The sequence below is a fragment of the Vanellus vanellus genome (genome assembly GCF_965231255.1).
Source record: "Vanellus vanellus genome assembly, chromosome: 6".
Lineage (NCBI taxonomy): Eukaryota > Metazoa > Chordata > Aves > Charadriiformes > Charadriidae > Vanellus > Vanellus vanellus.
The window spans coordinates 21,142,522-21,166,767 of record NC_138911.1 but is presented as its reverse complement, the minus strand read 5'-3'; the positions used below and the strand labels follow the sequence as shown (position 1 = coordinate 21,166,767).

At 39.8% G+C, this 24,246-nt stretch overlaps 1 protein-coding gene across 3 annotated transcripts in view; it reads right to left on the bottom strand.

Annotated features, from left to right (window-relative positions):
* Positions 1 to 9,824: 9,824 nt before the first annotated feature.
* The window catches only part of LRP5 (LDL receptor related protein 5), a 166,906-nt gene continuing 152,484 nt past the window's right edge, over positions 9,825 to 24,246 (bottom strand). Inside the window, exons 18-23 of one of the 3 annotated variants that reach the window (XM_082486003.1) lie at positions 23,587 to 23,823; positions 20,437 to 20,547; positions 16,784 to 17,020; positions 13,809 to 13,948; positions 10,812 to 10,909; positions 9,825 to 10,234 (exon numbers count right to left, since the gene is read on the bottom strand). In XM_082486003.1, the coding sequence (XP_082342129.1) occupies positions 9,973 to 10,234; positions 10,812 to 10,909; positions 13,809 to 13,948; positions 16,784 to 17,020; positions 20,437 to 20,547; positions 23,587 to 23,823 (1,085 nt within the window). In that variant the 3' untranslated portion in view covers positions 9,825 to 9,972. Of the gene's footprint in view, positions 10,235 to 10,811; positions 10,910 to 13,808; positions 13,949 to 16,774; positions 17,021 to 20,410; positions 20,548 to 23,586; positions 23,824 to 24,246 lie in introns of all 3 variants that reach the window. The other 2 variants (XM_082486002.1, XM_082486001.1) reach the window with 2 other exon arrangements.

The following is a 24,246-nucleotide window of genomic DNA, read 5'->3' as shown; positions in this document are numbered from 1 at the left end:
CCAGGCAAAGGATAGACACCTGCTGTGCAAGAGAAGCTGAGGGCACAGTCTCACCTGCATAAGCATTTGTCCCAACTTCAGGGAATCTAGCAACTGAACTCTTGCCACTCTGTTGTTCCCAATACATGGGCTTTTTGTACTATAACCTACAATAGAAAAGAGAAGCTAAGGATACCAACCCTTCCTAATGCTGCTATGTATAATGTGGGAACTGACTGTAACCTTTGGAGCCCAAGATTTCCAAATTCTATGTTGAATGCTTCTCAGTTTTAGTGACTACCTGTGTATAGTACAATGCCTACAGTAAAATGAACGTAAGCACTAAGTTTATTTCCCTACAACATAGGAGTAATTCAGATCTCTATCAGAGAGAGATATATCATCTAAGAATTAATCCCTAATCAAACCTGTAATGATAGCCTAACGAACTAAGTTGAAACACAAGAGAAACACATCGGCCCTGTTCTCATAAGCCCTTCTCATACCCTTCTAGGCCATGCAAAGTTCAGTAACAAACATTGCTCCCTAAGTAATAGATTGTTAAAGCTGTTGCTGTCCCTTAAATCAGATTTATTGCCAAAGTAGCTCTCCCTTCAGGAAATTGTAACAATGCATTAGCCTCAATTAGGGCAAGCCAAGATCCTGTCTTCGCAGGCTGTCCAGAATATATGTAGGCTGTTGGTGTCTTCCTATCCCAAAAGCCAACTCTAGCCTCAAGCCTATTATTCATGTTAATTACAGACAGGGTACCAATCACTAATTGTAAGAGGAAATTTAAGACCATATCCTGCCACTGCCATCCCTCTTCCAATTTTTGTGTTCCATGAGGAATCCATCAAAAACCCAAACTGGGCAGACTCAAGTAAATTGTTTGTCCTAATCTTCACTATAGCTATGGTCTTAGCCAGCTGAGCTGGCAATATCCTTTGCAGTTACTATCCTCATCTCGTTTCTGCAATATATTCAGAGTTCAGCAATTAGTCTGGTTTATCAAGCCTTCATTGTCTCCAATCTTAATTATAGGCAAGGGCCCTTTCATACTGCCTAAAACCACAACAGCATTGGCTCCTGTGCACACTAACCCTCTTCCTATCTCTGCTTTCTGCACAGAAATCCAGCAATCACCTGGACTCTTCAGAGAAACACTGTGATAGGTAGTGCTCTGTGCTGTTAGCAGGGATATGGGCAGCCGGCTGTGGTCAGTCACTCTTGTGGAAGCCATAGAGCATGTATGCTTGATCGCCTTTCCTCCACCCTGCTCTCCACAGTAGTGTGTGCTGCTTAAAAGGCTGCATCACCATTCCCTGGCCTCTCACTTACAGGACAACCCATGTAAAACCCTTCAGAGCATAGGCAAGTGAAAGGCAAATGGGTCCCAAAAGGCATTTGTTTTCCATGAAAAACTTTCCTCTCCCCATAACTCTATGTGGGCTTTTTGGCAGCATGTGGCCACAGTTACCTCATACTTAAATAAGTTTTTTAGGGTCTGTAACATAGATAGCTTCAACACTGCTCTCTTTAGCAACATTTCACTCCTATTTCTTTGGGGTTGGCATAAAGCATGGAAGGAGATCCAGATAGCTGCATAGTTTGGGATCAAGCTTTTCTTCAGCACAGCTGTCGTTCACCCATGCTCTGGCAGAACGCATTTTGACCACTTTAGCCACTTCCTAGCGTATCCAGATGCAATTTGTTATCCACTTAAATTGACAGTGATGTGCTTAATCAGCCAAACACCTTGATCTGCCCTGCCGTGGGCAATAACAGTTGGGGCAATTTCATAAAAGACCAGAACCAGTAGATTTAGAATTAGGCATCCTTCCTTGTGAGCACAGGTTTGGTCCTGGGAACATATACAGATTCCATTGGGACAAATGATATAACAGAGCTGTATTTCCCAATTAATGCATTAAGGAATCTGTAAGTTGCCGGAGTGTAAGACTGCAAAGATCCAGTCAGACAGCTGAACAAGCTTTTCTGGAGCAAAAAGAAAATACTCTCTCTTCCATTTTCAAGAGATACCCTGAAGCATCTGGGATTAAGGCACTGGAGGAGCAGGAATAATAGGTACGCCATGCAGAAATCTGTACTCCTTGTATGGGATACATGCATCAAACACCTTCCTGCAACTAGCTACTGTGTCAGTCAGTGTCCATTCTGACAAATGAAGACTTTATTCATCTTCTCAGGTGAGAAAGCCCAGCTACAGCCAGGAGTTCTGGAAAGAAGAGTGGGGTCACTCTGCTTCATGCCATACAAAATCCTAAAAAGCTTTCTGTTCTGGGTAATTTGTTCAACTTTTCTAACACAATAGGATGATGGATGGCCTGTTCCAGGCTGTGCCATAAGTCCAGACATAGGAGTACAGACATTATGACACTGTAAGTCCAGATCCTTTAATATTTTTCCTCAAACAACGAACTTATCTTAATCATAGCAATGGAAAAAAATCACTAGGGTTAGGCAGCCATTACATGCCTGGTCCAGGGTCCATTTATATTAAGCATTATTGGCAAGGGCAATGTAGCTAAGAGGAAAAATTTTTTGACATTTTCTGGTTCAGTACAATACAAAACCTGAAAGAACTTTGTAGGAAACAAGCATGTCTCTGAGTTTGTATGCCGTATTTTCTTCTACCCTAGAAAAATCCAAAGAAATAGAATTGGACATCACCAGGACTGCTGATGACTGCTCAGAAAGACTTCCTTCATTCAGATTCTTACCTAACCAGCATGCAGGAGAAAGAATATCTTGATTAAAGATTATTTTGACCTTTAGGTTAAGATGGTAAATTTCACAAGTCTGAGATTCCCAGTATTAACTGCAGAAATCAAGATCAAACTAGACTCAATGGAACTAGTAGTTTTCAAATATGTTCCCCATAAAAAAAAAAAGTCATTAGTTAAAAGATATACTTTAACATCCTACAACGTCAATTTAAAAGACACCATACAATTAAAAAAAGAAATGCAGATCTGATCTGGTCTAGTCAAAACACAGAGATTATTCCTCTGGAGTGTAACATTTCTGATAAGGTCATGATGCTGAAAAATTTGTGGTTAAGTTCTATAGCTAGCTAACAATTGTAATTCTGAAGGCGATAAGTTCTCCAGTGAACCTTTTCACCTCCTTGCTTTTGCTGCTTTTGTACATTTTGAAATTAAAAAGGAGACAGCAACACTATCCTCAATAGATTCTAATCCAGTTGTGATACCTGCTGGGTGTTTCTACTGTAGGTGATAAAACAGCTTTGCTCATAAAAAGTGCTGCTAATCAAATCTTTTAAAAGCATTTATTATAAAACAAAATCCACATAATCTATAGTACAAATGCAGAGTCTGTTATCTGTACAGATACTTATACAAAATACCAGTTACTTCAAACAAGACTTTGGTTTTGTTAACATAAAGAAACATTGCAGTTTCATGACCAGGAAATTGTTAATGTATAATGATCTGAAGTAATGAAAGCTTCAAAGAAGTTTTTCTTAAGACAGTATTACCAAGTTCATTTGTATGCTAGAAGGCCATGCTTAGAACAATAATTGGTAAAGACTTTCTGTAACACAACAATGATTTTATGGCTCTAATGAAAAGTACTGTAGTGACAATATGAAAATAGCGTCAACTTAATCCCCAAATACATAAGCATCAGTTACTGGCTTTTTTTTTTTTAATGTTACGTATTTTTGACAAATATTGAGATTTCTGTTGAAAAAGATTATGAATATATAAATCAAAGTCCCTTGAAATAATGCATTTGAGAGAAATTCCAATATATTACAAAGTCAAGACATGCATGCTCTAAAAATTCAGAAGTTGTCAGCTTTCAATTGATTCCACAACTTATGGATGTATGTATTTTAACTGAAGAGAGCCCTAACAATGATACAAATATTTGTTAAAACCAGTGGAGTACAATCAACATATGATTCTGGGGGCACACATGATTTAAGGCTTTACTTTTTTCTCCATTTAATATGCTGAACTGTTAAAATATGCAAGGCACTGAAGTATTGCATTTGGTTGTCTTTTGTAGTAATAAATGCTACAAAATGATACACATATAAAGCTGTAATTATTAGGCTGTTTGCAGAATACACTTTTTAATATAAATATAAAAAAGACTGTGTGTGGGTTTTACCATAAAAATCCTTGGTACTCTTTGTATATTCATGTACATTTACAATAGCAGCAATTGCGATACAATTAGGTAAGTAAGAAAGCAATCTGGGTTAGTTTTGTTTATGATGCCCCCCCAAATTTCACATACAACAACAAAGCAATCCTCCCATTTTCAACAGCTTCTGTTTTATCTCCATCAGCTGATGAATTCCATTTACAACTATTGTGTTTGTAGTTGCAACCAAAATACTTTTGTACTTATTTACACACTGCAGGATCTCTGCATAAATCAAACTGGAATATCACTCCCTTTGTCAAACACAGCTACCCTGGGAATGCTGTCACAGGAGTAACATCCTTCTTATCTGGAGAAAGGTGCATCAGTGGGAGTACTTGTTTTTCAAAGATGTGAATGCCGGTGAATTAGTCTGTCACTTACTGTAGCTGTCAAACTTACTTTTCTCCTCTGAGAAGTCCTTCTAAGCACATTCTCTTCACACATTTTGTCAATATAAAATGACCTATTTAGGAATTACCATTGTGGTCTTCCATCCACCAGGATTCTGTGTTGGCTGGAGAACTCAGCCCCTGCCTCCAGAGGTGGGCTGCAAGGGCTGTGGTTCATGCTGGGTACAGCCAGCATGTGGCGGCTTGCTGTCATGGGTGGCTGGGAGCACTGGCAGTATGTCAGGACATGGCATTTCGAAGGATTTTGTTGTGGAATGCAGAAGCCACTTGTATCAGACTGGTTTCCATCATTCCTATCAGCAGGCTTAACATCGATTTAAAACCAATTTTTCCTTTTTTTCCTCCACGGAGTACGATCTTATGTGAAAAGGCCCAAGCATAGTTGGCCAACCTCAAAACAAACAAATTAAAGAAATATACTCTTTACAGAAACCAGAGTAAGTGTTCTCAGGAAGCTAGAAGACGTGACGGGATTGAAAATATCTATGCATATTAATATTTCTTTTAACACGGTAAATACCTTAAGCTGTTTAGCTAAACTTACAATAGTTGAAGAAAGGGGTTTTTAAATTTAATGAACAGAAAGTGTTGCAATACCTAGGCGAACAGCAGCAGAACCAGCAGATACCTCTCAGAAACTAGGATTCCGCCTTCCCTGAACCTTCTGCACACAAGCCAAATTTATGGTGAGAACTGCATTCGTAATTCATAATGGAGTCATAATAAAAACATAGAAACAAATGAATAACTGATCTGTAAATGACTATCTTCTTTGACTGTGGCTTGTCTAAGGCTCTGTCCAAACATGGACATTTATAACATGTCCTTCAGCACTGCAATAGCAAATACGTTACTTCTAATTCAGGACTCTATGCCAAGCACTCTTGTATATTACTAATTGTTGGGAACACGTTTGCCTTCTGTTTTCATTTCCTGACATTAATGAGTATCACTTGTAGTACAATTATAAGCACAGCTACTCATTTGGACTGACTCAACATATACCTCAACAAAATGACTGACATCAGAAAAGATCTGCTTCCAAAAATGCTTGAAGCAAAGAGAACACACAACTTTTGTGAAGTTTGACTGACCACACTCATAAAGTAGTACAACATGCTCCAGAGGGTCTGGTGAAGCATAGCACAGGAGGTCTCCCCAGCAAAGTGATCTGACCCTACAGGCAACGGAGGAACGTCCTTGTGACTAGCACATCAACCCGGTGTGACCAGCCCTTACCGAGCGCTCCTGCTTCCAAATCCTTTTTCACTACTGTGCACAGAGCTTCAGAATTTCAAAAGCCCCAGAATGTAAGAGGCACCATTTGGCATAAAAATGGGGAAAACACAAGTCCTAGATCTAGCATAAGACCTTCTAGATATCAGACAGAAAATAGATCTAGGATAAATGGGCCTGGAGATTTCCAAAAGGTAATGAGGGAAGACATAATTTCATTGTTACTTTGAAAAGAATCAGAACTTTTAGGGAAGTCCTTGCACCCTTTGCAGACCAGAGAAATCAAGGTTTATTACTGAAAATCAAACCCATTATTCCAAAAGAAGAAATGTGTTTCCCCTCATTTCCACCTTCCTCTTTGGAACATGCTGATAATGGCACAGTCTCATTTTTAGACATGGGGCATTTTGTACTATGACTCTACCCTAAAGAAAACATTTTTTGTCATACACACAGATTTAGCTTAATCTTAGGCTAAATGCTCTTCAGTGATCTGTCCAGACAGAAGAAAACTGAACCAGTAAGACAGCTGGGATAGAGCTAACGAAATTTCCTCAAAATCTTCCAGCAATAATGAAGAAATTAATTACCTCCACTGCAAATTTCAGGGTGCAGTGGCTGTTGACCAGCCTAGCTGAAGTAAAGTTACAATTTATGCAAAACTTTTGCTTGAAATTAAAGAATACTTCATTGTTGAAGATCATGACTTGTCCATTTACCTTAGCGCTTCACCCTGCCCTGCATGTAGGACAAATTCTTCACAAGAGAAGATGACCCAAGTAGCTGCTTTCATGACTGCACTGGAAAGCAGGTAAGGTGCTCTCTGCTAGGGCATCTGTGCTTTAAATGTAACAAAGAATCAACCATGTCATTTGCTCATTACTAGCTGCTCTCCAGGCACAGTTCTGTACTACACTCTCGGGTGTTTCCAGTGCTAATATGCAGTCATAATGGGCTTGGAAAATAACAATTGAAAACACTGTTTCAAGTACTCACAAGCTCACATAGGTAGTCCAACCCCACGTGTCCCCCTGCAGGTTCTCAGGGGAGAACTCTTATCGTTATTTCAGTCAGCTTTCTCATAGAAAACTTTTGCACTATTAAAACTATGCCTAAACCTCACCGAAACACAACTTTCCCTCACTTAATTCCTACTCAGCCCTGAACTGCTGCAACTTGTCATATGCATTCACTAGTTCCCTGCAACTCTTTCTCTCATCCTGATCTAGAAGAAAATAGCACTCATTTTCTATGTTTTAGCCTGAAAGTTCACAGGAGAGAAACCACTAAGAGCACACAGAGGATATTTCTGAAGAGAAGTAGCTCCTGTCACTCATAATTTCTTTCGGGTCTTTTCTAGCACCAGGAGTGCAGTAATCCTTTTAAAGTATATAGTCTACAGCAATCAAAAGTAATATTTAGTATTTAAATGTTAAGATGCTAAATTTGTATACAAATTCATTTTGGAAGAGGCTTTTAAAGTCAGTACTATGGAGCAGTGTGGGGCTTAGATTCAGATCACCAAACTTCAAGTGCCTCAGAGGAGACTTTCTCAAAAATCAGCAGCAGCTTCCTTCCTACCCAAGCTCCAAAAGAATTTTACTCTTAAGACAGTTTAGCTCTCAGCAAGTATGCTAATTTTCTTGAACTCAACTCCAAACTTTGTAAGGATCACAAAGGTTAGGATTGTTATAGTTGTGGCTCTTTAAAAAGATCAGTGATTTAATGAAAAAAACAATCAATGTAATTTTGCATCCAGTGTCATCACAGGAATATAAGAAAATTAATGTAGTATGTCTCTAGGATAGAACTGCAACACAAAACAACTAAACTAATTAATTAATTACAAATGGTGAATAGTTATCATGCACAAAATTACATATGACGTGAAACTGGACTACCAACTGCTGTAATGCAGAACAAGTACTCCTTTATATGATCAATGTGGTACACAAAATATCCCGTGGATTTATATTCCTAATTTAGTTCACTGAAACATGATCACATAAGAATTGCTTTGTTTCGTCAAATCATTAACACTTGTTCAGAGATCTGCCAAGTCACTCTAAGAGTAACAAACCACGAACTTGTCCCTCTTGGCACAGTACAGAACTACTAATGTCGACAGGGGATGGGGAAAGAACTCATTCTTAAACTCCAATGCTGTATTCAATTCGTCCGTGAAAAATGTTAGGCATCTTCTTTGCGCTCAATCTCTCAAGTGAAAATTTAGACGTGAAGATAGTAAAAGCTACTTTAAGTGTTTTAGTAACGCACCAGGGACAACATAAATCCTATACTTGAACAATGTAGACAGGAAGAACAGATCTAGACTAATAAATCTGAAAACACAAACTGGATCAGAACACTGTGGTCCCAGCCCCTCCACTACCACAACAAAGACCTCTGTCCTGGAGTTGTAGGGTTCTTCTGATGTGCTCTCAAATAACTTGCTAAAAAGACCCAAACCCAAGTACAATTTAAGTTCAAGCAAGAAAAAAGTTTTCATTGTTGCCAACAATATTAAGGCTGTCAAAGGCCCAAAACATCTGTTATTCAGCAGCTGCAGAAACAAGTGTGAGTATGAATATTCAGAAATTCCTTCAGATGTCCCAAGCAGGCACTCACATTATCATCACCAGAGCTGAACTTATAAAGTGCCACTAAATACCCAGTCCCTTTTGTTACAGGAATAGAGCAATCAAAGCAAAAAATTATCTTCTGCATCTTGAAAGGAACTCATCCTAGCCCTCTGTTGCCAAAGTGTAGGAGTTGGGAACATGAGCGCTTTGCAGATCATGATGTCCTTGGGTTACAGCAGTTTGTATATTAATTTATCTTTTTTATTTCAACACAATTAGAAGGAACTATTTGTCTCCCCTCCTTCCTGCGCCGTGCTTTTTCTGTCCATTTCTAAACCTGAACTAATTTTGTGGCAAATTTTTATAAGAAATGACTGAACAGTTTGAATGGCAGATGATTTTGTTTTGAGCTATGCAGATACCATTTTCAACAAACACTGCTTAAAAACCAAACAACTTTCCTCATTTAAATGAATACAAGTGACCATACCATTCCACTTTGGAAAACGAACATTAGAGATGAAGCAATTCTCCGATCAAGTCAACACAGGTGAACATCTCAGAGACCTGGCACAGTGAATTACTGGACTTTTGGGGAAAAAAGAGAACTAGCACTGTATTTTGAGAAGCAGCTGACTATTACAGCCTCTTCCCAGACAGTCATCAAAGGCTCACAAGGACGGTTGAAGTAGCTTGGTTTCATCACAATTAAAATGGTGAGTCTGCCCAAATCTGCAGTTTGTCTTAGCTTAAATACCACTTTAAACTTGCCCCTTGCTCTCACTCACAGGTGAACACAACTGCTCCTACCATTCACCCAGTCAAGTTTGGAACTGATTGGAGCTAAACCAAATTTTTTAGGGCTGGGTATCTTTTTTAGCCTGAATCAGTTCCAGAATCGGCAATATGTGGACTGGCACTAACGTGAGGTAGGGCATGATGCCCTTGGACCTAGTTAAGCTGGAAGGTTTGGCTAAAAGAAGTGTTCTTCCAGTTCAATGTTAAGGTTTGAAATCCAGGTTTCAGCATATGAGTTCTGCTGGGAAGCATTCAGCTCACTTGCAAAAAGGAGCAAAAAGTTTGTGATCTTCGTATGTTTTCTCCCAGTGGTGGTGAAGGGATGAGATACTGACAATTTTATTTAAATGTGTTTTTCTTCTCTGCGAATAAACTTAAATCTTTCTTTAGGCTCCTCCTCCCACAAGCCACTCTGCTTTCTTGTCTCACATTAATAAAAAGAATTACATACATTTTGCATGTAAAAAGTGACTTAAAAATGCAAAAAGGCTCAACGTTCCCTCCCCAAATACTTTGGAGATTGAGTCATTTTCATGACTTCAAAAAGGCAAATATGGCACAAAAGAATGGAAATTAAGTTAAAAAAATCAATTTTATAAATATTCTTCCTCTGTACAATTTTTCACAGCCCCATCCCTCCAACCCATTTTTTTCACATTTCTTTTTTTTAATTCCCACCCCAATTTATTTTTAAATCATAAAATATATATTTAAAATCTGTTCATATTTTAAAATATTTACAGGAAAAGTTCCTTCTGTTGAGGTCATGAGGAGTCTGTACAAGGAGAGGGTGGAGGGGGATAAAGGTGAAAATAGCTTCGTTCTGTGGCAGGAGACGGAGGGCAACTTTCTTCTGCTGACATGTATTGACTGCGAGGTGTGGGTGGAGGGGGATAAGGGTCTGAGTCTGAATTTAAATCTATATAGTATTTGTTGGCCTTCCATCGACTAGTAGTATAGTCACTGTCACAAACATCTGTGCTGCATGGCGTTGTGGGTGGAGCTATCCCTCGTATAAGGTATGGCCTGCAAAGAAAAAAAAAAAAAAAAAGCACATGCATTAGTTGCAACCTGGTGAAAAAATAAAGAAAAAGAGAGAGATTGAAAATGAACAGATTTTCATAGGAACCCAAGAAGAAGTACCTGAACTGTGTTAAATTTGAATGGCACAACTACCCTCAGCCATTAGTATGTTCTTCCAGCCCCTGACCAGCCAGAGGAGACCACCATAACCGTTTAGTCCAGTCACTAACTAATAGGTTGACTCATTAAATAGTTTTAAGATAAGCTTGAGGAACTGAAGAGAAAACACCAACTTTCTTTATACAGGATGCTAAGTAAATGTTACATAGCAATATAACCTATATATATTGCATTATTACGCAGCAACACTGAGGGTGCTAAACCCTGTTGTGTCAAAATAAGAACACAAAGCCCATGTTTAACATCAAAACTGGCATAACCTCCATTTGACTGGTTATTCATTAAGAGACAAAGTTTTTTTTCAACAAGGTAAAGTCTGAACAAGAACATCTTGCTTAAGATCCAAAACTAAAGAACAGTTAAATAGAATATTTATCAAACCTTTTTGTCTGAGCTCTACCTGTAAGATCTCGTGGTTGAAGGAATGTTTGAGGAATAAAACATCTCTGCATTATACAGGGAGCGATCGGTAGCTGGGGAAGGAGGTGGGTTCAAAATCTAGGAAGAATAGGAAAAAGCAGTGTGAAAGTTTGGGTTAATTACACAACTCTACTTGTTTTGAAAACATGATTTATGCCTTCACTGTGTCACTCATCCTTATTTTAGTTTCCTCTCCTTGCTCCTGCTTGGGTGGGTTAATGCATTTTTTAAGATCACCAAAGTTTACTACGAGACTTTACTCTGGGCTTAGGTACACAGCAGGCCTTCAAAGTTATCATAGTACAGGGAATTTTCTTCCTTGCCCCATCTGTTATTATGCTGGAAGGCTGGGATAAAGCTGGAAATTAGACCCAGTTTTGCTGAATCTCAGTGTGCTTCATTGGACATAAGGACTGATATCATCTTCTAGCTAGTAGGAAATAAAGTCTGTTCCACTCACAGCCCCTAAACATAACGCCCCAAGTCAATAGTAGGGTCAGGAGGCCAAGTTCCTTTCCTATAACTAATACAATTACATCCTTCTCTGAATACTTCCTTTTTATTGCCGTTCTGTAAACATATCATTTTGGCACAGTTCATAATGCAAAGAACCTAAGAGCTAAAAAGTAGTTATAGTCTGCCCTAACCTCTGTGTGCATATACACGGTTGCTGGTAGCCCTCACACTAGGAAAACAGCTTATTATGCTTCATAATTCTTTAGGATTCCCTAGCAGGAAGCAGAACCCCTGACACGGTCAGCAGGACATTGGCCTAAAAACAAGGAGAGCACTTCAACCCTCCCAATGTGGAAAATTACATCATTGCTGTTGATGGTAGGGCCTCGCTATTGATGTGAGCATCTTGTACACAGCCTGTCCTGGGCATTCTGTCAAGCCATGGCCTGCCAGAGTGACCACGATAGCATGCTTCCTCTGCCTCTGCTCTTCTCTCATAATAATACTGTAAAATCACTGGAGTAGAGATCATTGTTTTGGTCTTCACTATGCAGCATCTAGCAAAATGATTCCTGGCTATTGAGTTGAACTTGTCGTTACTAATATTGACAAGCCCTGCATCCAGATTCATGTGAGGGGAGACAAGCTTAAATACCACCCACTGCCAGCTGTGGGAAATGATAATTGCCCCAAGAGTATCTTCCAGAAATCCTCTTCCTTGGAGGAGCACTTCATGCTGCTTATGGATTCTCTCCTACTGGCGCCCTGAGCTACATCACCACCACTTCACATTCAGATTAAATACAGCAAACAGAGTGTCAGATAGGTTCTCAGGTATGTAAACTGGAATAACTCCACTGACATCAATTCTTTCCTAGTCTCCATTCACTGGACCATCTCTTAGTACCACTAAGATGCGTTAAACAAAACAAAACAAAAAAGCCAAGACAACTAGATGCACAGATCACTCCTTTTTATTATTAACCTAGAGCCGGGCAGCTGGTAGCTGGAAGCTAATCAGGTAGAACTGACCAAAATATTTGGATTAAGTAGTAATTTTAACATAAAAAAGCCCTTGCAACAGCTTCCTTCTAAGAATCCAGCATGCCTTTCCTTCAGGAAGGATATCATGATATCATCCCTGCAGGACCTGGCAGACATAGCCCAGAATGGAAAGTGTGGAAGAATTCCCAGTAACAGTCAGATTAGCTTAGAGCAGAAGTCCAACAGAAGAGTCGATCTTTTGGCCAACACAGATTCCATAGAATGGCACAGGCAGATCAACTCTTGGGCTTCTTTCCTCTGTCAAGATTTATTTAAGTTTTTTTATATAAATTCAGCTAAGTTTTCTCTGTTCATCCTTTCTAGTGTGGCACTGGCATCAATCAGGTACTAGCATGAAATTGTTCAGCCTGTTACAGAGACCCTGGTGAAGCATGAGACAGGCAAAATTAGGAGGGTGCTGAGTTCCAAACATCTGCTAGCTGTGACCAGCTTCTTGATGGCTTCATTAAGAAGGTAATGTGAGAAATAAGTAACCAATTTTACCTTATCAATAGATAAGCTTACAAGCTACTCTTTTCCATCTCTGTCCTTCTTAAAGGGGGGAGAGAGAGCACATTTGCCAGCGGTCAAAACACTGTAAATCAAAATGCCCATACCTAGCACAACAGCTTACATGTAAACACAAATGCACACATACCCACACAGTATGTGGGATCCTGATTAAATACTACTGAAAAATCACCTCAATAGCTAGCAGACTGACTCTGCAAGCTTGTGTGAACAGAAGACTGAATGTATGTATTGCTCAGAAGCATTAAGAAAAAAACCTGTCATATGACAAAATGCCGTCAAACAGTAACCTTTGTATGTCTCTCCTATATATTCTTAGAGAATCATTTCCATTCATACTATACATCTTTGAATTCATGAAACTCTGATATGGGAACTAAAAATCTGGCACTTCCAACAGCTGAAAGCCAGAAATGGAGCTAAAATACAGCTGAAAAAAAAACAAGCAAAGAAACCTCTGCTGGTACCAGTGTTTTCTCCCAGTACACATAGTTGGTTTTCTGAATCAACAATTGACACTTTATCTAAACAGCAAGTTAAGCTTATTCGTTATGCATTTGCATTCCAGCCCTGTCACACCTTGTCTTTTTATTCCATGTGTGCCTGCATTGCACAGTGCAAAATGTCATTGACATCAGAGTTTACAAAGAACAAAGGGGGTGGCACCTCCAACAGAGTCAAGAAAGAAGAAGTGCCAAGGAACAACCCAGCTCAGTATCATTCTAATAACAAAACATTTTAGACACTATATAGCATTGTGTAATCCTGATGAACTACAACAAAGCCCTTTCGTGAAGTTTAGTGGGTGTTGGACTAGGCCTGTATATCATAACAGTAACAGCCAAGAAAAAACATCATTAACATTCTATTCAGTAGCACAAATTTTCATTTCCTTTTCTTCAGAAGTGAGAGATATCTAACTCACAGGTGTATTTTCAATACATACCTGTGGGTAGAAAGTGGCTTTAGTGCTTGATGAGCTACTCGAAGAGGCTCCAGTAACATGGTTTCTGTCATATAAGGGGGCACCACTGCTTCCTCCCATAAGACTCATGGAGCTTATCATGGACTTTCCACAAGAGATGCCTGCAGTTATACAGAGAGGAAAACAAGGTTAGGTAAAACACAATTTTGTCTACCAATGCAAAACAGAAAACAAATCCACAACTTGGCAAACCCATGCAATGCTACTGGTTGTCACTTTGGGAACAGTGTTTTATGTAAAAACTTCAGGATTACAAGTAACAACATATATTTTGAAGAAAACATCTCACCCCCAGACCACCTATTGTCTCACTGTAGCACTGAACTCCTCACAACCCAGTGAGAAAGGAATCTCCAGAACAGTTGATCCAAACTTTTCACCCAAATTGTTAACTAAGAAATTTTCCAATTAAACAAACTCAGGCATTTGCAAAAAAAAAGCAACCAAACAAAAAAAACCCAACCCAGTATACATTGCCCAAGAAAAACAAGCTAGAGACCTCCAAAATTTTAATTTCCATACAAAGAAATTCAATTGTAAGTACATGAACAACAACAAAAAATTATTTTTACTGAAAAAAATCTGCTTAAACTAAAAATCGGCAGAGGCAAAAGGAAGGAAACCTGGTTGGCTGGAAAAAGGAAGACAACATTCTCCAATCTGTTTTAGTCCAATATACACTTAAATCACACAATACATTTTCAGGTTCTTCCTGTCAGACTATTCAGTGCTAATGGAAGAATTTGGCTTGGGAAGTTTCCAGAAATTTTTCAGATGCAGGAAATATTTATTACAAGCAGAGTGACTTTATTTGCGATCATCATTCATGACTATATATCTTTTTTAGAAATCCCATGGTATTAGGAACCTATGTCCTTTTAGAACTAACATCAATGGTAATATTTTCAGCTGTTGTAACTTGTCACAGCGATATGCATTAGAAAAAACTAACAAATACAAATGAGAATCAGAATGACATCTTAGTATAGCACCTAGAGACATACAGACAAAACCCACTGATACTTGGCTTTAATAAAAAAAGCTTCAGTGTGAAGTCCAATTTAAAACACCACTGCAAAGATTTCACCTGCAACGATTTCATCCTCAAATTTTATTTCCTACCACAAAAACCTCTTGATAACCATAAAAACATAATTTAAGCAGGAAACAGTCATTGACGTGTGAGAAAGGCTAAACCTAACTGGCATTCGGCTATCTTCAAAGCCATGGCTAGAAGAAAACAACAATTAGCACATACCAAAAACTTGTTTAATATGAATAAGTGCCACATCTTTTCATTTGTCTTTACGTTTATCATCTATCTGATGTTCAGCTGAAATGAAAAGCAGACTCCAAGCACTCCAAAGTATGGATTACTTGTATTCTGACCCTGTCTGGCAGGTTTACAGGCAAACATTTACTTTCCAGCTTCCTGAACAATATGAAGAGATATTCTTTCTTCTCAGGGCTTTGTAGTTAAGAATTTGCTATTTCTTCTATGAAAAGTATATTTTACATTTGTAAAATAATTTGAGGTACATCACTTAAGTGTTTACTTTGATGTGCATATGAGGTTTCTGGGTTCTTATCTATTAGCTGAATATCCCTAGCTTTTATGTATACTTCAAGTCCCCCTTCGATCTCAACATTGTAGCCACATGCGCTTCTCTGAATGGATGCTTTGCAAGGTAGAGAAGCTTTGCTGCTTTACAGATGAAGGACTGAGACGCAGAGAGAATAAATACTTTGTTCAAAAGCAAACAGGAAAGCTGTCTCAGAGATGGGCTAAACCAAAGGGGATGTTTCCATTACACTTCGGGCAACAAGCAGCCAGACTACAAAACCACACCCAGACTGTCTGTGTTCTTCCACATTTGCTGTTGTTTATCCCCTGCTTTTCTGTATTATAGTAAACTAAGCTGCTTCGCTTCTTTCCTCTGCTTCTTTCCACTGTGGAATAACTTATCCGTCCTGCGCAGACAGGATGAAACTGTTTAAAGACCTTTGATGGACAGGACAGAAACAAGGACATCTGAGTACAAGACACAGAATCACAGAATAGTTTAGGTTGGAAAGGACCTTGAAGATCATTGAGTTCCAACCCCCCTGCCATAGGCAGGGACACCTCCCACTAGACCAGGTTGCCCAAGGCCACATCCAGCCTGGCCTTGAACACTTCCAGGGATGGGGCCTCAACAACCTCTCTGGGCAACCTGTTCCAGTGCCTTAGCACCCTCAAAGTGAAAAACTTCTTCCTAATGTTCAATCTGAACCTGCCCTCTTCCAGTTTAAAGCCATTCCCCCTTGTCCTATCGCTACATGCCCTAGTAAAAAGTCCTTCCCCATCTCTCCTGTAGGCCCCCTTTAGGTACTGGAAGGCCGCAATAAGATCTCCCTGGAGCCTTCTCTTCTCCAGGCTGAACAGCCCCAACTCTCTCAGCCTCTCCTCATAGGAAAGATGCTCCAGCACATAAAGAATAACTCAACAGAGCTCTCACTAGAACACTGAATGGCACATGCTTTCTCAGTTTTCAATATTGCACGTGGTTCACTTCATAGTGTTTTGCAGGCCTTAGGTAAGAAGTACTATGCGAAACCCAAGCTTTGTTACATACACTATAATGAACTATTTAAAGAGGATGTTTTCACTGGCAAAATACTGTAGATTTTCTATCAAAAAGATAAGATACTGGTTCAGATGCAGCCTAGCACGAAAATTGCATTTGAAAATCTGGCTAGATGCCTAATGAAATGCATCTAACAGTTTTTGCAAATCTGACAGATTTGTACCAAAAACCACTGAGCAGATCCAGATCAACAACATCTAATTTCTGCTCTTTAAAACCTCCACATTTAGCATTCTCAATAACCTGTAAAACCTCATATCCAGACAATGTAATGGTACTGATTAGATGCAAGGTCCTTACCATCCTTACCAGTAAAAGTGCCATGTTGAGAACTTCCTGGAGCAATAAAATTAAGAGGGACATGAGGGGTGCCACTGACATACTCATGTGGAAAAGGACTATTGGGCCCAGCATAGCGCTGACACACCACTCGCTGGCAAACAAAGTACATTCCTCCCATGACAAAAAGTGACAGTATTATACCAATAACAGGACCGATAGCACTACTATGTGGCTGTGACTCATCTGAGGCTGGCTTTGTTTTTTCTGGGAAGAGAGAAGAAAAAAAAAGGAGGTCATTAAACACAAGGCAATATATACGTTGCTGTTCTTGAGCTCATGCAGCAAATCAGTCAGCTCACAGTCATTCAGGTAGTGTCTTTGAAAGTATTTGCATCAAACTCAGACATCTATAACTCCATATATTCTGATTCAATGCACAAGACTCCATGCCTCCTCTTCCCCTCCACATACATAAGGTAGTATTAGGAAGGTACTCTCCTTTCTGCCTAGCAATTCATCTCGTAACAGGATTGCTTATCTTGATATGTAGTAAGTAATCTACAGCCTAAAAAGTTTCCTTTTCTGATCCCACAAAGTTAAGTATATAGGACACTTATAAACATTCTTGTCCTTAATCAGACAGGAATCTGCTCTCTCAAAAGCCATTTGGGCTAGCCAATAACATTAAAAAATGACAAGATTTTACCAGCAGGGAAGCTACCATACGTACTAAGCAGTGAATGTCTTCCTAGCTAATAGAGGCCTTAAAATAGAACACTTTTCCTTCCTAAAATATGAATCGCTCCCCAGAAAACCCCTTACAAATTGGAAGGAAAACACAATTCAGAATATCTAAAATACTTTCTACTTCTTATTTCTTTTCCCCCTATATAGCCCAATATTAAATAATAAAAACTGTTGCAGTATTTGAGATGAGCTATGTATCATATCTCCCCTTGCTTATGGGTAACACATTCAAATTTCTTGCCAAATAAACCTGATACCTCTATAGTTTTTGCATATGTGACATTCTTCAGTGAAAATTATTTTTTCCATGTGATTCACAAAACATTTATAATTTTATTTTTTACATATACAAATATATATACATTCATAAAGTGAAAAATAAAAATAAACTTGGCCAAAACCTATCAATTTTACATGTTCAGATCAAACTATAGACCCCTTCCCCCTTTAATGACGTTGTAAGAAGTTAAATGGTTCATGTAAGATTCAAGCCTTCACATCATACATTTTTTTGCCAGTGGTTCTTGTTTCATTCCCTTCAGTGGAAGGGAATGAAAAACAACTGAAATTTGAGAAGGAACATAAAGGAAATACAAAGATCCACCAAAAAACTCTTAACAGCTCAGCATCAGGAATTCATTTCTGTCTTAGAGTCTATATCTACTTTTCACACTTATTAGTGCATGACAGCTTTTATGTCAGCTAAAGCCCTAACTTTCAAATAGTCAGATTATTTCAAATATGATACCAGAAAAAAGTAAGGCCAAAATTAAAACACGTTCCCAAATGAGCTAATTTAAAACACACAATTCAGATTTTCATTAAACCTACTTCTTTTGAATGCAAGATTCTTATCAAGAAAGTAGCAATCATTTTTATTCCCTACTTGAGTTCTCTCCCTCTGTCAAGCAAAAAAAACCACCTTTGTTCCACAAAGAGACTCCAGAGGAGACATTTAAATCAGTTAAGACCTAATTGCAGGACTGGACCCAAAGTACAAACTCAGCAGCAGAAATGTTTGTGAAAATAAACTCAAAAAAAAGAAAGGAAGAAGGGACTTTACATTATCCAGGGAACTGGGGGAACTGGGTGAGAGATGAAAGATAAATGGAAGATGTGGAAGTCTGAAATGTCCAACAGGAGAGCTAAACAGGTTTTTTTGCTATTCATTTACCCTTTTCTTCTGTTCACCACTCAGGCTCCTTTCACCTCTCTTGCCCATGAAATACACTTTTCTTTGCTGTACCCAATGTGAGGATGGAAGAAAGAAACAAAGTTACCCTGACCAGACCTGGTGACCCCTCCACTCATCCCAGCAGTGGCAGAGCTTCTGACAACCGGTGCTTCAAAACCTGACAGGATTCTTAAGATATTAAAAACCTCACTATTAGCCAAGGTTCTATAAGGCAACATTATCAAGCAAAGTGCAGCATTTCTCTACACAAACCCAACACAAGGTATTCATTCAGAATTAATTACTGTCAGATCAGCACATCTATTTGCTTTTGTTCTAAAATGCTATGTTCCAACTATTTTGCTAAACCACTTGTGAGCTACTAAATCATAGAATGCTTAGAGCTGGAAGGAATGTTAAAGATCACCCAGTTCCAACCCCTCCTGCCACGGGAACGGACACCTTCCACTAGACCAGGTTCCTCAAAGCCCCATCCAGCCTGGCCTTGAACACTTCCAGGGATGGGGGAGCCACAACTTCTCTGGGAAACCTGTTCCAGTGTCTCACCACCCTCACAGTAAAGAATTTCTTCCTAATATCTAATCTAAATCTACCCTCATTCAGTTTAGAACTGTTACCCCTCATCCTATTGCTACAGTCCCTGATGAAGAGTCCTTCCCCATCTTTCCTGTAGGCTCCCTTCAAGCACTGGAAGGCTGCTGTAAGGTCTCCCCAGAGCCTTCTCTTCTCCAGGCTGAACAACCCCAACTGTCTCAGGCTGTCTTCATAGGAGAGGTGCTCCAGTGCTCTGATCATCTTTGTGGCTCTCCTCTGGACTCGCTCCAACAGGTCCATGTCCTTCTTACATTGGGGGCCTCAGAGCTGAATGCAGTACTCCAGCTGGGGTCTCATCAGAGCGGAGTAGACGAGAAAAAAATCTTCCTATATCTGACCCATTGCCTAAAAACGTTATGCACTAGTCACCCTGATGGTGCAAAAAGAGGGAAATTGCAAGCAAAGCACAAGTAAGTGAATTTTACTGTCCACTTCAGACTGCAAAATAACAGACTCTGCTAAAGCCTAATACAGCAACTGCCATCAGCATGCTTGTAACTTGCATGTACCTACTGCCATGACAATTCAAAGTAACATTTTCCCTAGAAAAATCAAGGTCTCTCCTTATATTCTATTCCTACCTGTACTGTAAGAGACCAGCTTGTGGTCTCTTGTAGACACTTGCTTATTGCATGCTAGTTCCTCCACATAATTAGCCTTTAGCTTGAGTAATTGCAGTGGACAGGGCCTTGCATTTTTAAAAGCCACCCCAAGATTAGCAGCAGCTCTGCAAGTACTGAGCACAGTAGAATCAGGTCCCTCTGGGTACAGATCTGAAGGCCCATCTAAATAAGGCAGCATTGTATCCCATTCAGCATTTTAGAACTAGCTTGAAGTAACATTGGGATTTCAGTTCATCTTCACTACTGCTGTTCCTGCATTACCTAGAATAACAGCATTACAGACTTGCTACACCATGCTGCAAGCTCACACTCTTGCCGCACAGATCAATGGAGAAAATGACTGTATTTAGCAGCCAAATACAACTGTGAGAGTATTTGGCCAAGATTCACTGGGCTTCCCTGAAAGAATATTACTATGCAACAACATAGCAATAACACTCATAGCAATAATTAGCTCTGCAAAGGGATGTAGGACATCACGCCTGAACACAGCACTTGAATCTCAAGGAAAGACATCTCACCACACATAAGCTCATCAGAACCGTCAATGCAATCCGGAAAGGAGTCACACTGTTGCTTCAGGAGGATGCACTGGCCACTTGCACATCGGAACTGATTGGGTAGACAAATTGCTGCACAGAAAGAAAGAAAAGATTAAGTACTACTTGCATGGGAGCATTTGAGTACCTTAAGAAAACCAAAAGAAGTGAGACATAAAGCTTCAGTGCATTTTATATTATGACCAGGCAGGCACCAGAACACCTTCTTTGCTGCTGTGGGTAAAATGCAAGTCTCCATTTCTCTGATTCTTCGTTGTTGTACACCCTACTCAGTGCGACTAAAATAAAATTCTGATCCCAGTAACTCCCCATCCTTTGTCAAATCAGTCATGTTGGGGCAAAACTGGGATCAAATCTGCAAGAATCACTTACAATAACTAATAAATTGTAGCTAATCATCTCACATATCAACAAAATGTAGTAACTTGGCATATTATAAAACCTTATATAGTCTATACTATCTTATATAGCCCTGTATAGTAAAACCATGCTAAATATCTGCTAAATTTTTTATCTACATTCAGAAGCCTCTGTTTCAGCAAAAAGGACTTGTTAACTTTGGAATCTCCGTCAAGTCAAAGCACATTAAATGATCAGTGAAGAGACTGTCTTATGAGGGTTAGTAACCAGCAATCCTGGAAGGTTCGCAATATAGGTTATTCATTGTAAAAGGAAGAAAGATTCTTTTCTTCTGAAGGAGGAGATCCACATTCATGCTTTGGATCACAGCACTGGTGGCATTGTGAAGTGGACCTCCTGAATAGCCATAGTCCAGTTTGCAGAACGGTTCTTGTGGAGGAGAACTAAGTTATCTATGGAGAAAAAAAACTTAGCTAGAAGCTCCAAATGCATCAATCCCGGAGTTGGATTATTATGCCCCCAGTAAGTTGGATACAGCTCCACAAAGTCCATACAAAACACACACATGTTTATGGTAGACTCGAAAAGCATCTAGAGCTCCCACCACACCATTAGGAGAAGGGACAAGCTCTGTGAGTGCTTTCCTATTTGCCAATGACTGCCAGCCCTCTACTTATTCTTGCAACCGTCTGCTGGTCCTTTGTCTTCCATCAAGACTTCTTAATATCCTTTCCCTTCTTCGGTGCCGCGTCTTCTGTTGCTGTCCTGCCTTATTGGACTTCTTGTTTCTTGTTGATTCAGCAATGGACAACTTGGAGCACTGAACCTGTGTTGTACGGGAGATGAAGTTTCTTCAGGGCATGGTAATCCAGTTGCAGTATCGAGAGACTGTTAACCTTGTGACTTCTGCGTATGAGAGAACCAGCTAGGAGTACCACAATAAATTCAAGAAGATGAAAGGCACAGTCTTGAAGGTGTGGGACAAGAACCACAAACACATCCAGGGAAGTTGCTTTGACCAGTTCCAGTTATAGTTTGCAACCCCTGTGCCAATGCTTCAGATTCAACTCTCCAAAAGCATGCCTTGAGAAACCAGCGGACAGGAGAAGCAGCTTCTGACAGAATCAAGGCATTGAACTCAGATCTATGGAAAGGCAGTGATTATCACTGCTCTGACCAGAAAGCAATTTCTCTGATGCGTAAGGAATAGCAGAAAATTTCTGTTAAGCCCAGTTAGCTTCACCACCTCGATAAGCCTCATATAAAGAACAAGAATGTGCTACATACCACCTTCCCTTCCCCAAACACAGTGGGTTATAGGCTGACATATGCTAAGGCATAAGAAAGGCCTATCAGTTTTATTTTTCTTAGGAACCTACTCAGGACTTGGTCTGTAAAGATTCCTGAGGACTACAGAGGTCACGTTTACCACATCTCCCTCAGTCTAATTCTGGACACTGAGTATGTTCATAGCCCTTCTAGGGAAGTGCCAGACAGCATCCTGGACAAAAGGCTAGTCATGGGTGGCCCAAGTGCTTGTAGAGGACTAGGGATGCAACCAGTCAGTATTCAACTGCTGAAGAAACATGTCTTCAACTATTCTAGACCAGATGGTAAAACTCATCTGTGCCCTCAAAAGGGGCTGTGCAGGGCAAGGCAGGTGCCTACAGTTCACACAGCGCCAGGAACACTGGCATTACATTTGCTTAGCAGTGCCCACCATTTCACAAGGACCAAATGCATATTCCACTTCAACTCTGCGTGTGGGTAATGGCACCGTTACACTGCATATGGGCTCCATGGTGAACAAAGCAGAGCCTCTTGATGAAGCAGTACAGGTAGTAAGTACCACCTCCCACAAGAAAGACAGGAACTTGTTTGCAAAGAAGGAACTAATATTCTGGTTTCCAGGCTCAGAGTTACAGAAGACACTGCAAATCCAAAAAATTGAGCACTGAAATGTCCACAAAAATCTACCCTGTTGGCCTAGTGGCAATGGCTAGTCACTGAGTGGGTGATGCCAAGGGTCCCGAGGCTTCACAGGGCAAGAGCTACGCTACTGAATAAGCTCCTGAAATTTTGTACAGTAATAAGAAGCCATGGTGCCAGCTCATAGTCACGTCTCTGTTTCAGCTATGCCTTGATGCTAAACAGAAGTTTTACCATCAATGAAGGGATGATGCAAATGCACCCATCCATATTTCTGTCTTTGACCCAGATCCTACAGCTGACTGCATACAAAGCAGCGGCAGCAACAAGAGTTCCTTGGACGTCATTCCACAGACTTCTCACAGAAAGGTACATGCAGCTTGCCAAGACTGAACTCTCAGAACAGCCAATTCAGCCATGGGATTAAGTCCATCTCTTCCTCCCTGTGGCAGTTTGCAGTGACCACTGTCCAAACGTGAAGTGGACACCATGGACATGGTGCAAGTCAAAATGGTAATTATGCAGGAAAAAAAAAGCATGTTCTGCCAGTTTCTTTCCTGTTTTCACTCTGAATATGGATTAAAGATAGTCTCCTCTCTCCCCTACGTGGTCAGCAATTTATGTAGCTACAGAGAAGTCTAATTTGAGTAACGGAAAAAGAACGAGGGACAGAAAGACTGAATCAGTGGACAGCTTAGTTAGGCTTATGGTTAAAGCTGTTTTTCCCCGTTTGAAAGCAAAAATCATATATATACCAAGAACAGTTAGAGTTCCAAATGGATGCTTATGTTAGAACCGTGAGTTCAGGAAAATTAATCTTACTATCACAATCTGCTTCATCAGATTTATCTTGGCAGTCAATTTCTCCATTACACCGCAAGTGTGCATCGATACACTGTCCTTTCTCGCACTGGAACTGGGATGCAGAGCATATGGGGCAACTATCTTCATCACTCTGGTCATCACACTCTGGAAATCCATCACACCGCCATGCCATTGGGATACAGTCAATCTCTCCAGTTGCACAGGTAAACTGGTCTGGGGAACAAGTTGGAGGTTCTGGAGAAAGAGAAAACAAATCCCATTTGTATATTCAATTTTAGCCCTTACAACAAAGTAAAAATGTGATGGACTTTTTCAAGAAAAACACACTTATACCTGGACTGAAGTTCTGTGACAATATTAAGATTCCAGCAAAGAGGAAAACAGATTTTGCACAGGGAATGAAATTTTGCCAACTACATAACAAAAACCGGATGCATGCTGATTGAAGAAACTTGCTTTAGCAGGTTATCACTGAACTAAGGACAGGAACTACAAATACTTACTTTGGCTCTAACAGCCACCTTTTGGAAGACACTGTCATACACATAAATTCAAATGAATAGCCAATTTCTGATTGCAAACCACATTCTACACAATTCTAATCCCTGCAATTATATCACCCTGGAACAATTCTTCATTTAAAAAAATGGCACATTG